This window comes from Aulonocara stuartgranti (genome assembly GCF_965226115.1).
Source record: "Aulonocara stuartgranti genome assembly, chromosome: 16".
NCBI lineage: Eukaryota > Metazoa > Chordata > Actinopteri > Cichliformes > Cichlidae > Aulonocara > Aulonocara stuartgranti.
Window position 1 is genome coordinate 30,985,258 of NC_138952.1, and position 16,408 is coordinate 31,001,665.

The 16,408-nt window shown below is 41.7% G+C and overlaps 1 protein-coding gene across 2 annotated transcripts in view; it reads left to right on the plus strand.

The window, feature by feature from the left end:
- The first annotated feature begins 242 nt into the window (after window positions 1-242).
- The window catches only part of xpo4 (exportin 4), a 69,202-nt gene continuing 53,036 nt past the window's right edge, over window positions 243-16,408 (plus strand). The window contains exons 1-6 of one of the 2 annotated variants that reach the window (XM_082509502.1): window positions 243-535; window positions 4,452-4,557; window positions 6,036-6,177; window positions 6,333-6,471; window positions 11,769-11,885; window positions 11,990-12,143. In XM_082509502.1, the coding sequence (XP_082365628.1) occupies window positions 443-535; window positions 4,452-4,557; window positions 6,036-6,177; window positions 6,333-6,471; window positions 11,769-11,885; window positions 11,990-12,143 (751 nt within the window). In that variant the 5' untranslated portion in view covers window positions 243-442. Of the gene's footprint in view, window positions 536-4,451; window positions 4,558-6,035; window positions 6,178-6,332; window positions 6,472-9,049; window positions 9,148-11,768; window positions 11,886-11,989; window positions 12,144-16,408 lie in introns of those variants that run through there. The other variant, XM_082509503.1, reaches the window with a different exon arrangement.

The following is a 16,408-nucleotide window of genomic DNA, read 5'->3' on the forward strand; positions in this document are numbered from 1 at the left end:
TTATAAAAGGAACATGACACAGAAGTTCCATACTGATTACAGTTTGTTGTTACAAAGAACAGGAATATTTAGCTTCATGGCCACATATGGGCGAATTTGATCTCAAGAAATATGACAGAAATGCAACCGTTATTGCAATAGTAAAGAACAAAAAACTTATTAGTAACTTATAAGTATACGTGTGTACGTTTAAACAAATGTTGATTTAAATTTAAAAAAAAATATCCAAGAATAACATTCATTTTCAGGTCGATTGTGGATGTATCTACTTCTAATCCATTCCCAACAACAACAACACCAATAATAATAATGATAATAATAACTGAATATGTTGCTGGCTGCACGAGCCGTCACACTGGCAACCACAAACTTGTTGTGGTTACACAACCCGCCGTGTGCACGCGACGGGTAACCAGCGCAGTAATCCCACAATGCAGAGCGCATGGCGCGTCATTGGAGAGGGACGACGATGATGGCGGCGGTCGGTGCACCAGAAGTGATCACACAGCTGGAAAGCGCTGCCAAAGTTTTAATGGTGAGACATTCACTGCCGGTCTGCGGCCCTGGGAAGGACGGCGAACGTATCTTAACTCAGTCTTGGGTGGAGTTAGGCGGTTGGGGGCTCCGGCGGGGGTCATTTTGGTCCCGGTTGTTGTTGTTTAATGTGTTCAGTTTTTACCGGAGAATGTGAGCGATGCGTGGCGCAGCGCCTGGGTTGTCTCCATCCCGCAGAGAAAAAAAAATAATCCGCTCTTTCTCCAAACATTTCTCCCGCTGTTCCCTGTCGTTCCTATCACACGGCACCATCACCTTAAAATATTTCTCCGTGTTTGGACGCTTTCCAATGTGGCTCAGTTTTCCACAAACTTCAGCGGTTCGTGTCGGTGCCCTTTCAGCCGTTACATCAAGTTTTTTTTGTACTCTGAGCATCTCGGTGCGGTGTACTCGATATCACTGTTGCTAGCTTATCCCGTGCTTCCTCCAACACTCGCTCGCATCAAGTGTTTGACCCTCTGCCCTCCTCTCGTAACAGCTCCCGTTGCTACAAATTAGGCTGAATACTTCAGCTAAGAGCAAGTGGCTAACCATGTGCATGTCATGAGTCTGAGTGCTAGCTGCAGTCTGCTCGTACTTTCTGCCATCTTGTTAGGGTTTAAAACTAAAATCACCCTTTCTGATGTCATGCACAGTTAGGAGAACAATATGTTCTAGCAAACGCACAAGTCCTAAATGTTCATATTTCAGTCAGCAGCAGGTGTCTTCGTGATGTCTGCTTATCAAGCTCCTCTTGTTTTATGGATTCATGTACACACACACAAAAACACACACACACGGGTCACTTGGCTAAGTACACGTTGCTAGTACCGAGTTGGACTCTCGTTATGCCTTAAGAACTTTTAATTATTCATGGAAAACATTCAGCAAGGTGCTGGAATAATTTCCTTTGGTAAATGTTGATACAAGGAACAGATCCATGCTTTCAAATTCTGACCGTACCATCCGAATGTCACAGCAGACTTTTGTTTTCCAATTCTGCTGCTGCTGCTGCTGTAGTCCATCTCCTTCAGGGTTTGGTGTGATGTGCATTCAGAGACCTCATTATGAGTTATTGTGACTCTGCTCGACTTCCCTACTCTGACCTCTGACAACAACAAGGCATTTTCATCCAGAGAACTGGGGCTCACTGGATGTTTTGTCTTTTCCGGATCATTCTCTGTGAAACCTAGAGATGGCTGTGTGGGGAAAATGGCAGTAAATCAGCAGTTTCTGAAATACTCAGACCGGCCTGTCTGGCGCCAACAACCATATAACATTCAAAGTAATTTAAATCACCTTTTTTCCTTTCTGATGCATTGTTTCAACTTTAGCAGGTCCTGTTGACCATGGCCTAAGTGCAGTGAGTTGCTGCCAAGTTGTTGGCTGATTAGATATTCAGTTTTCCCTAATAAAGTGACTGTCTATATCAACACAGTGTGTGACAGTATGTTAACATTATGCTTATCAGGTAAATTTTTTTGGGACTAGTGCACTCTAGAATAGGAGTGTTATACATGCAGCCAGGGGAACCAGCCCACCGAGTGATCCATGTAGGTCCAAGGATGGCTTTTCTAAATGTGTGCAATGATGCAGCAGTATCTTTGGTTTTTCATTTAAATACAATACTACACCTTGTGAGGTGATGGTAACATTACTACGCAGTGAAACTCAAAAGTAAAATGTTTTGACCCAAAGAATAAAATTCTATTAAGATCCTAGAAATTATTTTTGTTTTGTTTTTAGTTACAAAAACTGAATATGAAGGTTTTGCCCTTTATAAAAGACATAACATTCATTAAAAAAAAAAAAAAAGTTAAGTCTAACGCTCTTATCCTAGAAAGCAGAGCCCAGCTGATACTGGGTTTTGTTTTTGTTTTTTTGTCTAAATGTCAGGAGTGCGACCACACCTCATACTTTTCCGGTTCTATGACTAAATGCCTACATAATGTTTCTTGTCATTTTTGTGCCTCTCATTTATTCAGGCCTAAAATCAAAGCTTATTTCGCTTCTCTTTTAAAGATGTGTTGTTAGACTAATTGTGGATGTTGTCCCTGCACAAATTTGTTAGCAACTTCCGAGTTGGTTTGAATCCCCCAGTTGGCCGGGGTTTTCTGTGTGGAGACTGGGTATTCCGGCTTCATCACACAGGTCAAAGACATTCATGCGTGCATGATAGCATAACTGGTGATTCTAAATTGTCTATAGGTGGAAATGTGGGCGTGAATGATCGCCTGTCTCTCTGCGGTAGACTGGCGACCTGTTTAGGGTGTACCGTGCCTTTCACCCTATAGCAGTTGAGATATGCTTAACATGAAGACACAGCTTGACCCCACAACAGTGGTTGTCTGTGATACTACTCTGCTACATATGCTGCTGAGAATATAAACAGTACATTTCTAACATAGTATGATCTTGATTCTTATTGCTCTGCGTTTTATTTACTGCGTGTCATTGTGGCAGCTTTATCTGTTTTACATTTATGTTTTACTATCAAGGGAGATGATAGATTGTATTATATTTTAGTGCATTGTCTGCCATCTGACCATGGTAGTTTATGTGGCTTAAAAAATAAAGTCTGTGTATGTGTACGTGTGTCTGCGCTCTCAGATAAAAAGGCCTTTCTTTCCTCTGCTGCCTTTCGCCGCAGAGCTGCTTTTACTGCAATTAGGTCTGGAATGTGACTTTCCTGCTGAGCTGTATCATGGCGAGCGTGCTCAATAGAAATTTCTGTGTTGCACTATCTCACTTTTATTTCTGTGTATTTGGAGTTAGTTAGATTTTTCATTCTTATGAAGCTTTCTGTCGTTATTTTGTGTGCTTCTGTAAGGTACAAAAACAGTATTTGCTGCCAAGTTTTACGATAGTATTGATTTTTATAACGAGACATTTCCTCTGTACACTGTACATACTGTACTGTGTACTGTCTCCAATCTTAGTGATGCTTTCTGTCCTCGGGGCATTGCCATTGAGCTGAGTGAGTGGCTGCCAGTCAGGGCTCATCTTTCAGTTCTAATAGCACAGAAGCTGTTAGATGGTGGAATGGATTGACTGATTGATTACATTTAATAACAAAGAGAGAAACAAAAAAACACGACTCAATCCATTTGTGTAGTGTCCTGTCAAATATCTCAAATGTTTGCTATTAGCCATGTAAGTTCATACAGACTAGGATTTATTGATTTTAATATGAAAGTAAAATTAAAATTGGATAAAACAACACTTCACAAATACAAACAATAACATCAGGTAGAATACAGATAATCATTCTACCATATTCCCTTTAAAATGTTTATTTCTATTGCATATCTTAGTAGTTTAAAACAATTTGTTTGCCTTTTATTTTCCTGGGCAACAAAACTGTACTTAAGACTTACTTATGCAAGTCTGTCTCTGAAATATTACTACTACTACACCCTATTCTGTTGTTTTCTAAGTGATGCAGCTGTCGCCTGTTTACAGCAGGTACTAAACAGCAACCAGGCAACTCACGGGGAACTCGTAAAACAATCCCAGACAAATTACACTGGCTCCCCATTCATTACATAATAAGATTTTATTGATTGCTTTTAAATAACTACATGGGGCGTCTCTCATTTGTATCGCAGAGCTCTTAACCCTTTAATCCTCAGTTTAAAAAAGGTTTTAGAAACCTCCCATACAGACCAGCTTTATTAGAACTAGTGTTGCAAATTTGCAAACCTGGTTTGAAAGCTGATGTAGAAGTAAATATACTTTTTATCAGCACTGTGCTAACAAGTTAAGCCATTCGAAAATTGCCATCTTCTGTTAAAGCTTTGAAAGTGGTATTTAATTCAAAGTCATTCAGTGGAGAAGAGTTGATGTCCTGTTTAAAAGCTGTGTGTAAGTGGTTCGACCTCACTTGCAGAAAACTGACTTTGTTTTGTGTTTTACAGGCACCGCCGTCTATGGTCAGCACAGAGCAGAGACAGCATGCTGAACATGTATTCCTCTCCTTCAGGAAGTCCAAGTCCCCCTTTGCCATTTGCAAGCACATCTTGGGTAAGCATTGTATTTAATATTTTAACTTGCATATTGTTTTATAAATATGAGTTTATCTTATAAAGGCTACTCAGTGTCTTCTCCCCTTCATGTTTTTTTCCTGTCATAAACCTTCACCTGTGGTGTTTGTGGGTATGATCTAGACATTTTAGTGATGTGGTCTGTATGTGGAGTCTCATGTGTACAGAATATTATTATTGTTTGATCCGTGACTTATGTACTGTATGAAAACATGTGAGCTGTGCAGCTTTGAAAACAAAATATGAGTATTCATTGGCTTTTTGTTGCAAACCCCATCAACAGAGATATGTGGACATTGTGTTAACTGTACAGTTTTACTGATTTGAACCTTATGTTTGATTGCTAATGGTACAGAGTCCACTGTAAATTTCGTGGCAATAACAGGTTGAAAAAATTGTCTGTGTTGTCTCATGTTAAAAGAAATCCATACGTGTAACTGACTACCAGGTAGGGTTAAATGGTTACATAATTGCCTATAGAAAGTGTCTCTCACAAATATGAATGGAGAAAGTTCCCCATTGTGTGAGCAGCTGCATAGTTCGACAATTAAAATGTACACGTTAAAAAAAATCTCGTCCTGAATAGACGCTGGGATGGCATTGCGTTGAAAGCAAACCTGATTTTGTGGTTAAAGATGACTGTGTGGGCTCAGGATGATGTCGGACAGCACTGTTCACCGATGCATCAGTAACGCAAGTTACATTTTTCATGATATTGGTGGACCTTTATCTATTAACATCCTCCTGAGCTCAGTACAAGGGAGACTGGGCTAAAGATAAATTAAAAACTGAAATTTGAAACTTTCTGAAAATATTTGAGGCTAAAGAGGAGAAACTTGCATCTTGGTCACAGTCAGTCACATGGAAGCAACTTAGGCTACGTTCACACTGCAGGTCTTAATGCTCAATTCTGATTTTTTTTTATTAAATCTGATTTTTTTTGGCTGCTTGTTCACACTACAAATAAAATGTGACAGCAAACGCGCTCTAGTGTGAGCGCTCAAAGCGGCCGCAAAGAAGACGTCACACACAACGCGCTCTGTTCAGACCCAGACCAAACAGTATTGTTTGACTGATGGCCTTAATATAAAGACTTGTTTCGGACTTTATGTTTCTCAGTTTTGCTTTAAGTTATAAAGTTATTTTGTTATTTACATATGACCTAATAATTATCCTTATGGCTGTTTTAGAGGAGCGGTGCTTCAAAGGATAGTTGCAGATTTCTGTCAGAATCTGCAGATTATAGAGTACAAAGAAAATGTTCACGTTTCTCCATCGTTGTCTTCCCAACAGTTTCACTGACATCTACACTGGATGGCCAGGAAGCATTCACAATGTCTTCAATGTCATTATGTTAAATATTATTATTTAACCCATTATTTTCAACCTTTTTTTTTCCCCCACTATCTTTTTCACTTCTAATATTTCTCTTTTGTCCCGTTATTTTTCCCCCTCCAGAGACCAGTAAGGTGGACTATGTGCTTTTCCAGGCAGCCACAGCCATCATGGAGGCTGTCGTGCGGGAGTGGATCCTGCTGGAAAAGACCAGCATTGAGTCACTCCGGGCATTCCTTCTCACCTACGTTTTGCAGAGACCCAAGTAAGAAACAATAATAAATGCATTACAAAACCTTTGTGGTTTACTATATTATTAAATATGTAGAGCTTTTACAGACCTCACTACAAAAATGCCAGTAGAACTTAATGTTTTGGATGCGGGAAAAATAAATCAGAATGCCTTCCTGTTCCTTCTAGTCTGCAGAAATATGTGCGTGAGCAGATCCTGCTAGCTGTGGCGGTCATCGTGAAGAGAGGCTCGCTGGACAAAAGCATCAACTGCAAAAGCATCTTACTCGAGGTCGGACAGCTCATCAGCAGCGGGAACCCTGCAGTGGTGAGAGAGACGCAGCTGAATAATACATGAGTAGCTCTCAGTGGCCTAAAGAGTACGTGTTGTTAGTTACAATGTACACAAAATCAATCATCAAATTCAAATTTTATTTGTCACGTACACAGTCATACACAGTACGATATGTAGTGAAATGCTTGGACAACTGCTCGTGACCTAAAGAAAACAAAAAAAGGAAAAGGCTATGAATAAGATAGGAAATAAATATGAAAAATTAAAAAGGGTCAATTTAACTAGGAAGGAATAAAATATAAATTAAGGTTAAAAATGAAATAACTGTACAACACAAATTAGAATGAAGGGTAAATTTAACTGGGAAGAATAAGATAAAATATATAAATTAAAGTTGAAAATAAAATAACTGTACAACAAAATACACAATACACAATATAGAACTATATAAGAATGTATGAAGAAATCTAAATATAAATAAATATATACACAATAACAGCAGCTGTACAAGTATTAACCGGAAATGAAGAATATAGTGACCAGTGTTGTGCAAAACCAAAGTCCAGAAAGTCCAGTGTGTGTGTAAGAACCATATGTGTGGGTCAGTACTGTGTGGTGGTGTGATTGAGAGACCGTATCGCCTGCGGGAAGAAGCTCCTCCTCAGTCTCTCTGTGTTGGTATTCAGGGAGCGGAAGCGCTTCCATGATCTGAACAGAGAGAACAGTCTGTTGTTGGGATGGCTGAGGTCCTTCACGATCTTCCTGGCCTTGGTCCAGCACCGCCTGCTGTAGATTGAGTGCAGGTCAGGGAGCTCGGAGCGGATGGTGCGCTCAGCTGACCGCACAACCCTCTGTAGAGCTCGTCTGTCCTGCATGGTGCTGTTCCCGAACCAGGTTAAGATGTTTCCCGCCAGGATGCTCTCTATGGTGCACGAGTAAAAGTTCCTGAGCACCTTGGAGGGCAGTTGGAAGTCTCTCAAGCGTCTGAGGTGGTAGAGACGCTGTCGGGCCTTTTTCACCACGGTGTTGATGTGACAGGACCATGACAGGTCCTGCGTGATGTGAACTCCGAGGTATTTGAAGCTGTCCACTCTCTCCACTGGGCACTCGTTGATGACGGGGGTCTGGTAGTTCCTCTCCTGCTTAGTGCTGAAGTCCACTATCAGCTCCTTTGTCTTACTGACGTTTAGAAGGAGGTTGTTCCTCTGGCACCAGTTCTCCAGATTCCTAATCTCCTTCAGGTAGGCCGTCTCGTTGTTATCAGAGATCAGGCCCACCACGACGGTGTCGTCAGCAAACTTGATGATGGTGGTGGAGCTGGTAGTGGCCACACAGTCATATGTGTACAAAGAGTACAGCAGGGGGCTCAGAACACACCCCTGGGGGGCTCCAGTGCTGAGAGTGGTGGAGGCTGAGACATGTCCGCCCATCCTTACTGCCTGTGGTCTGCCAGTTAGGAAGTTGGAGATCCACTGACACATAGATGAGCTGAGTCCCAGATGCTCCAGCTTGGTGGTGAGTGTGGAGGGAATTATGGTGTTAAATGCAGAGCTGTAGTCTATGAAGAGCATTTTAACATAATTCCCCCTTCTAGTGTCCAAGTGAGTGAGTGATGTGTGGAGGAGATGAGAGATGGCATCGTCTGTGGAACGATTTGGACGGTAAGCGAACTGTAGTGGGTCCAGTGTGTCTGGTAGTGAAGAAATGATGAAGTCTCTGACCAGGCGTTCAAAGCACTTCATCACTACTGAGGTGAGGGCTACAGGGCGATAGTCATTGAGAGAAGCAGGGTGGGGTTTCTTCGGGACAGGAACAATGATGGACTCTTTGAAACATGTGGGGACCGACTGAGATAAAGAGATGTTGAATATCTCAGTGAACACAGGAGCTAGCTGGTATGCGCAGTCTCTTAGGATATGACCTGGGATGCCGTCTGGTCCTGCTGCTTTCCTGGTGTTCACTCTCTTGAAGGCTCTCCTTACTTCATGCTCGGAGATGACGAGCACGTTTCCGGTGCTGGCAGTATCTTCCTGTCTGCAGCCGTTAGTGCCGCTAACACTAGCATTGTTGGAGACCTTAGCTGCAGCCTCGAAGCGAGCATAGAAAGTGTTCAGCTCGTCTGCCAGAGTCACGGCCGCGTTCGTCATACCGGTTGTTGGTGCTTTATAGTCCGTTATTGTCCTTAGTCCCCGCCACAGGCTCCTAGAGTCACTCTGTTGGAGTTGTGACTCTAGTTTCCTCCCGTAGCGCTGCTTCGCCTCTTTCACCGCCCTCCGCACGTTATATGACGCGGCTTTGTACGGGTCCATGTCCCCCGTCATGAGTCCCGTGTTGTAGGCAGCGGTGCGGGATCTCAGAGCGTCGCGGATGGTTTTATCCACCCACGGCTTCTGGTTGGGAAACGTTGTGATAGTCTTTGTCTCCACGGTATCATCCGCTAGTTTCCCGATGAATCCCACAACCGCTTCCGTAAACACGTTGACGTCATCGTCGGAGCTGTTTCTGAACATGCCCCAGTCTGCGTCATCGAGTGCGTCCTGTAACGCGGCCACCGATTGATCCGTCCAGCGCGCGACCTTCCTCTGAACCGGAACTTCCTGTTTCAGCCTTTGTTTGTATTTTGGCATGAGGAAGATGGCGGCGTGATCAGATTTGCCAAACGGGGGGCGGGATTGATCATCATCAGGTTAAGCAAGAGAGGGGAAAAAGGTTTTTGTCTTTGTTTGTTTATTTTTAAATATGAGGATTTTTAGGTTTCATTCATCATACATTTGCACAGATAAATTGAAAAGAAACAACAGTTGAGACATTATGGCTCCAAGACTTCACATTTATACACTGTCAGAATAACTGAGTAATTGCCCAAAAAGATGGAAGAAGTTATCCAGACTTTGCAAATGTGCACAATTAATGGAAAGTATTGAGTAACTTCTTGTTAGTAAAACTGGATTAAAGCTTTGATTCGTATCTGTTATATTTGGGGCTTGGTGAGCCTCACTGGCTCCCTGGTTCAGATCTGGCTCAGATTACAGCGCAGTTGGAAAATAGAGAAAGAAATGGCACAAAGGCTATGTTGAGAAAGCAGCTTCAGGCATGTTCTTGCGGTTAAAAGAAAGGACATCGAGGACCTGTGCTTCGATTATTATCAGAGAAAAAAGGGAAAAAAAACATACCAGGGTATAAAATTAATGCCAGAGTACTTGTGCGCCTTACCACATTTGCTCATTAAATGCAAAATAATTGTCTCCCATATATAGAAAATATAATCATATGACTTCAGCATGCTGCTCTGAAAAGAAATCCTAATCCAGTAGGTGGCACTACTTCATTTGTTTCTCATACGAGAAGGCAACTATGTTGTGTAAAGGGCTAAAAGTGCTTTTTTTCCGCCCCCTACAAATCAGACTGAATTTTATTGATCATGCACAAACTTATTTGTTGTTGTTTGCACTGAAATCCCCCAAATGGTCACCTTCTAATGACACCATGTTCCCCCAGTCTTTTGAATCTGGCCCTAAAGCCCTTTTTTGGTTATGACGTCTTCGTCAGACGTTGAAGTTGAACACTGTAAAATGTCAATAAAAACTGAATCTAATAAACCAATATTTTATTCACAAGGGAGCACAGAATAAGGATGGGACAGGACCATGTTTCTCACTGTGTAGCAACAACATTGTGTAGCAGCAACATTGTGTAAACATCTGGGAACTGACCCACTGCTGGACCTCTGGGAGAAGAATGCTGTCCCATTCTTGTCAGATAAAGGATTGTAGCTGTTCACAGTCCTGGGTCTTTGATGTATTTTTCATTGAATTATGTGCCAAAATGTTTTTATAATTGGTAAAAGGTCTGCACAGGCCACTTCAGCGGCTGAACTCTTCCACTGTGAAGCCATGCTCTTGTTATAGATGCAGTATGTGGTTTAGGAAATATTCAAGGCCTTCCCTGAAAAAGGCCTCATCTCAATGGGAGCATATGCTCCAAAGATCACAGGCATCGAGTGTCAATATTTGGCCTTGTCCTTTGCACGCAGAGATTTCTCCAGATTTTCGGAATCTTTTAATATTATCTTCACAAGTTTACCTCAAGGACTTTCTTTCATAAACTATTCCACTGTTTGTAGTGGGAGTTTTTTGCAGACTGGTAAACCTTTACCTCTGAGACACTCCTTAAGATTCTCTTTTTATACCTAATCATGTTATTGACCTGTTGCCAGTTTACCTAATTAGCTGCCAAATAATCCCCCAGCTGTTTCTCTTTGGTACCACTTTTGCTGCCCGATTCCAACTTTTTTGAGAGCTTTTGTTACCATCAAATTTGAAATGAGCTAATATTTTTCTTAATGATAGATTTTCTCTGTTTAATAATTTTCTGTGCTCTATTGTGAATAAAAGGTGAGCTTATGAGAATTGCAAATCATTGCTGTTTTTATTTACATTTTTACAGCGTCCTAATTTTTTTTAATTGAAATTTGTACAGTGTTTTAAATATTGAATTTCAAAATCAATAATTAGTTGTTGAGACATATTAATCAAGCAACTCTTGTTCAGATTCTTTTTTCTTTTTTTATTTATTTTTAATCATTGTTTATCTTTTGGATGAACAAGAAATTTAAGGATATAATGGGTTGATTCGTCCTTTTTATATCCAGTGATGACTGGATATCTTCTTGCTGGTCCATAGACAAGCTCATACAAAAGGCAACACAAAGTGTTTTCTAATTTTTTGTTTTCTCTGCTGTCCAGTTAGTGCTCCTGTTACCAACCACAACTTGTTTTTGTTTTGCTTCTTCTCCGATTTGTGTATCGCGGGACATTCATCAATAGCACGCTCTAAAACATGTACACTTACGGATGTTTTTCACTGTTAAAGTTGCAGTTGCTCATAATAAACATGTCCTCAGTTTTAAACAATGAGATCAGTGTGTATACATGTAATTCCTGTAAACCAAAGCTCAGGCTTCAGATAGGATGCTGCGTTTTGGCTGTCGGCAAAGCTTCTCCAACCACTTCTGAAATCTTTTGTGCAGCCAATCAGAAGACAGGTGCTTTATTTGGAGCGGTGAGCTGCATTAAGAATAAGGAAACTGTAAATCATGTAAAGTTACTCTACTTGACTCCAAGAATAAAAAAAGTGCAGATGGGGATAACTGTAACATGCGCCCTTTAATCATCTGTGTTTGCAGTTAGCAGACGGTCTTTTCACGTGAGGCCTCAAGAGGTTTCCTTCTTTCCGGCTCGTGACAAATAATCTTCGAAAAAGATGGATGTTAGTGTAACTTTTTATGTAACCATTGACCTGCACAATCATACAATCATTCTCTTCTGCAGCAAACGCTGGCCTGCTCCATCCTGACCGCTCTGCTCAGTGAGTTCTCCAGCTCCAGTAAGACCAGCAGCATTGGCCTCAGCATGGAGTTCCACGGTAACTGCAAGCGACTGTTCCAGGTTTGTCCCCCGCTGTCCCACCTGTCCTCTACGCTCTCCTGACGTATTCACTTTATTGCTCTTTAACTCATGCATCCATCTGTTCTTCCATCCACTTCTTCTAGGAGGACGGCCTCCGCCAGATCTTCATGATGACCATGGAGGTGCTGCAGGAGTTCAGCCGCCGAGAAAACCTCAATGCCCAGATGTCTTCTGTCTTCCAGCGCTACTTGGCTTTGGCCAATCACGTCCTCAGCTGGAACTTCCTGCCTCCCAATTATATCCTTTCTTTCTAAGAGACCAAGAGGTTTGATGCAAGGCTGGAAAGTCCACAATTAAAAAATTAAATTTTTAAGTCTTGACACATGAAGGTCAGGGGGAAAAAAACAGGCCCATCCAGCTACACTATTGAGCTCAATCAAACTACACTCTTTGTTTTGTCTTTGGTAACCTCGTTACATGTTTGATAGGATGGAGTAATAAGGTCTAGGAAGTCATATTTGTTGTGTTGATCATCACTTCAGCTGGTTATGATAATATTTAACATTTTATGTCAGTTTATGAGCTGAAATCTGAAAACATTGTTAGACACAACTTGAGTGCAAGAGGTTTGGCAATAACTGCGAAAGTTAAACAGTATTACGATGTTTTATATATATATATATATAAAAAAGTGTGTGTGTGCGTTTACGTGGTTGTCTGCTTTGTTTTTTGCAGACCTTCCCTCTTTTATTTTATTTACCCAAATATTTTTAGTCGACTTTGTTTGTAAGCATCCTTTTTCTGAAGGTTATGGGTTTCAGGAGGAGACTGAGGGGAATGTCCTCATAAGTGTAGGTTTTTATTTGTGTGTACTTTTATGTGTTTTTTTTAGTGTAAATAGAGCCTCACTATGGCCACCCTAATTGGTATTAGTATGTGACTATGCTGGTATGCATTGGCCAGGAATTCATATCGGTCTATCAGTTTTGCTTTGTTGTTCATCTCTTTTGCACACATCCGTGTAATCTTTGCAGTTGGCTGCATTGTTGAGTCGACATAGCCACTTAGAGTGTGTGTGTGTGTGTGCATGTGTGTGTGTCTTAGTGTGTGCGCAGCCATGCTCATTACAGTCTAAATCCCAACTGCTTGGCATCCTCTCTGCCTGTCTGAGGGGATCTGGAGTGGCGCTTGCTGCCAGCCAGGGCAGTGTATCATTTTCAAAGAGGTGTCTGTATGTCCATCCCCCGTATCATTCCAATACACCACCACCCCCGGCTCAGCTTGTCGAGGCTCCCCTTGGTATGCCCAGCTCGCTCGAAGCAATACGTGTGCGCTCTCAAAGATACACTTTTAAGTCTTCTGTTTGTGCGAGCACAGTCAATTTTTAGACAACAGTTGAATTTGAATTTAGTGTCGGGTGTCTATACGAAGCCTCCAGAGCAGTTGCTGTACGTGTGAGGGACCTATTAGGTTGAGATAATGTGACTGGGAGCTTGCAACTAATAGAAAATAACTGATGATTAAATATAAATTCCATTGTGTAATTAGAAGTCTAGATTGCTTGCAGTGCACATACCAGGCTTCTGCATCTGTTACGTGTAATAGCAGGATAAACTGACAATTGCTGGACCACAGCGTAGCATGACCACATTCAGTACAGGCATGTTAACAATAAGGCTGCTTATGCTAGCACTCATATTGTTAGCTACACTGATCATTTTCTTCCTTAGTTTGGGAAGCTCATAACTTCTTCCACAGCTTATTGCAGGCCCTGATGACTCTTGTCACGGGAGCAGACCATCAGCACGTCAGCGGGCTAAATGTAGATCCAGAAGTGTTGCTGTGTTTACTCTTCTATCAACAAATAGTCTATATTTGTTGTTTGTGCTGGCTGGCTCTCTTCTGTCAACAGGACTAAACCCAAAATACTTAAAGTTTACTATTTACGTTTCATTTGCGACTTGCAGCCCCATGTTTCACAGCTCACTGAGCTCAGCTGGATGTTCCTTCATCAGAAGCTGCGCTTAGGTTTTTGTGCAGTGCACTACAATATATCATCTCACGATGGCACATCAGTGTCATCTTATCGGAACAAGGAGCATTCTATCTATATACCTACATACCATTTTATAGCTTGATACCACCCAAGCCTTCTAACCAGACTCTATTTATAAATGCAAATGTATTATTTTTTTTTAACCAGATTTCCAGATGATATTATAACATTGCATGTAGTAGTATTGAGGAATTTTTCATCTTCGCACACCCTGACTTTAATAGAATTTTAATCTTTTGTTTATTCAGAAGAGGTGAATCTTGAAAATTGTACAGTCAATCCTATGAGCCTGTACATTGCACATGACAAATGTAATCACTTTTATAGTTGATATTTTAATGTGTAATGTTATTTTAAATTGAACTGCAACCATAAGAGCAGGTAGTGCTTCAGTTAGCTTGAATGACTGAGAAGCAAAGATAACTGCATCATTTATATTTAAATCGCTGTATAAGCTGGATGCAAATAGAGCTGTAGTTCTCTGGTTTCTCGATGTTGAGTTGTCATAAATGTTCAGTGGACTGTCTTCGGCCATAAAAATAACATTTAAATTCTTAATTCAAGTGGTATTCTCCTTGATGTCCATGTGAGCGTATGTGACATCTTCAAGTGTCTGTTGTTGAAAAGGGGAACAGATTGATGAAGACCACTGGGAGGCCCGGATAAGTGCGGCCGCCTGTCTGCAAGTGTCACAACACGCCTGTGCTGCTGCGTGGCGACGAACGTATGCCAGTGTGGTTATCAGGGGGCCTCTCGTTAATTGCATGGCTGACAGCAACTACCTTTCACACGAACACACACACGCACAAGCGCGCACGCATTTCTCTCCTAGTTCAAAAGAGCCTTTTTAAAAAGCCTCCCTCCCTCAGATGAACCGAGCGGCATGCATGTCATCTGTCCTCGCCGCCGTCTGAAGCTCGGCCCTTTGGCTCTGGTGTCATCTGGTGGAGACACGCTCCCCAGGCATTGGTAGGACACTGTCACTCCACACTGAGCTTGACTCTTGCCAGGGCCGCATTCGAGCCTTGAGGCTGTGGCAGCAGTCAGGTGCTGTAAATGGCTGTCTGAGCTAACAGATGGATAAGCCTCCATCCCTGCGTGTTTGTTTTATGTAGATTTTTTTCCTTATGATTTGGTTGTCTCTGCAATCAGTCTAAGTTCGTCTTTTCTCTGTAGCGGTTCATACTTTTATTTTTTTACCCATCTGTAGATTTCACGGCGTATCAGCTCCCTGAATGTCAAGTTGTTTCAAGTTAAAGCACGGCTTTCTGTGCCTCTGCCACTGAGACGGTGTCTAAATTGCGATGTCACGTGGCCTGTTTACTAGGGGTGCAACGATACACAAAATTCTCGGTTCGGTTCGATACTTTGGTGTCACGGTTCGATATTTTTTCGATACAAAAAAATGTTCATGCCTTTTTAATTTGTCATTTATTAAAATTATAAATATATATTCTAACTCAAAAGTACAGTTTTTAAATTTAATGTTGCTGAAACAACAAAGTAATAAAAATAATAAATCTATCTGATCGAGAAATCACTCATCTTTGGAAAAGAGTTTATTTCAGAGAAATGTCTCTTTCCAAAATAAAAGCTATACTATACGCTTCTTCTGGGCTATATTCTCAGCAGCATATTAAACATATCAGGTCCCCATAAGGAGAATAATGTGCTAACGGCTGTCTAAATGACTCGGGTAAAGTTTGTAGCATGCGTGCTTGTTGTTTTTGTCTGCTTCCACTTGTCTTTGCACGAGGATGATGTCGGCGTAAATGTGCAGTCATATTCGTTGTGTTCCCACTAGTGGCGTTAACGTCATTTCAACGAGATTAACGCTGACAGCACAACGCGGCAAATCTCCGTTAACGAGCTACCGCGGATCGCCCCGTGCGTGGGGCTGGATGGCGTCAACACGTTAACGAGCTAACTGCGCTAACACACTAGTTCCCACCCATGTAATTGAGCATTGCGTGGCACATCCAACATACTGTTTTACTTTAGTCCATGACTCGCTTACCTTCAGGGTCATACGTCACATAAAAACCAAAATAATTCCAAACGCCAGATCTGAATGAGGGTGGGGGAGGTTCAATTTGCCATGTTGCAACCAGAGCTTAACTTCTGTCTCGCTAGCTTGCCCTGCACTCAGTGAATCTGCGTTCGACTACTCCGCCTAGGCTGCACTGTCGAGTGCAGATCCACTGAGCGCTCAACACAGACAGCATCGTCAGAAGGAAAGTTGATAAAATAAATTAAAAATTTTGTATTGTTCAATACATATGCGTACCGAACGGTTCAATATCGATACGAGCATCGTTGCACCCCTACTGTTTACACGTTTGTGAAGCTTAATAAAACTGGCATTACCTTCTCTGAGAAATAATTGCCCCCAGCTGCCTGAATAGGAGTTATTCTTGTACTGAAGAGACAGTCGTCTCTGCGTGGCTCGCTATTTTCTCGTCTTTAAGGATCAGTCTGTAGGCATTTTGACCCTCAGGTTAAGGTT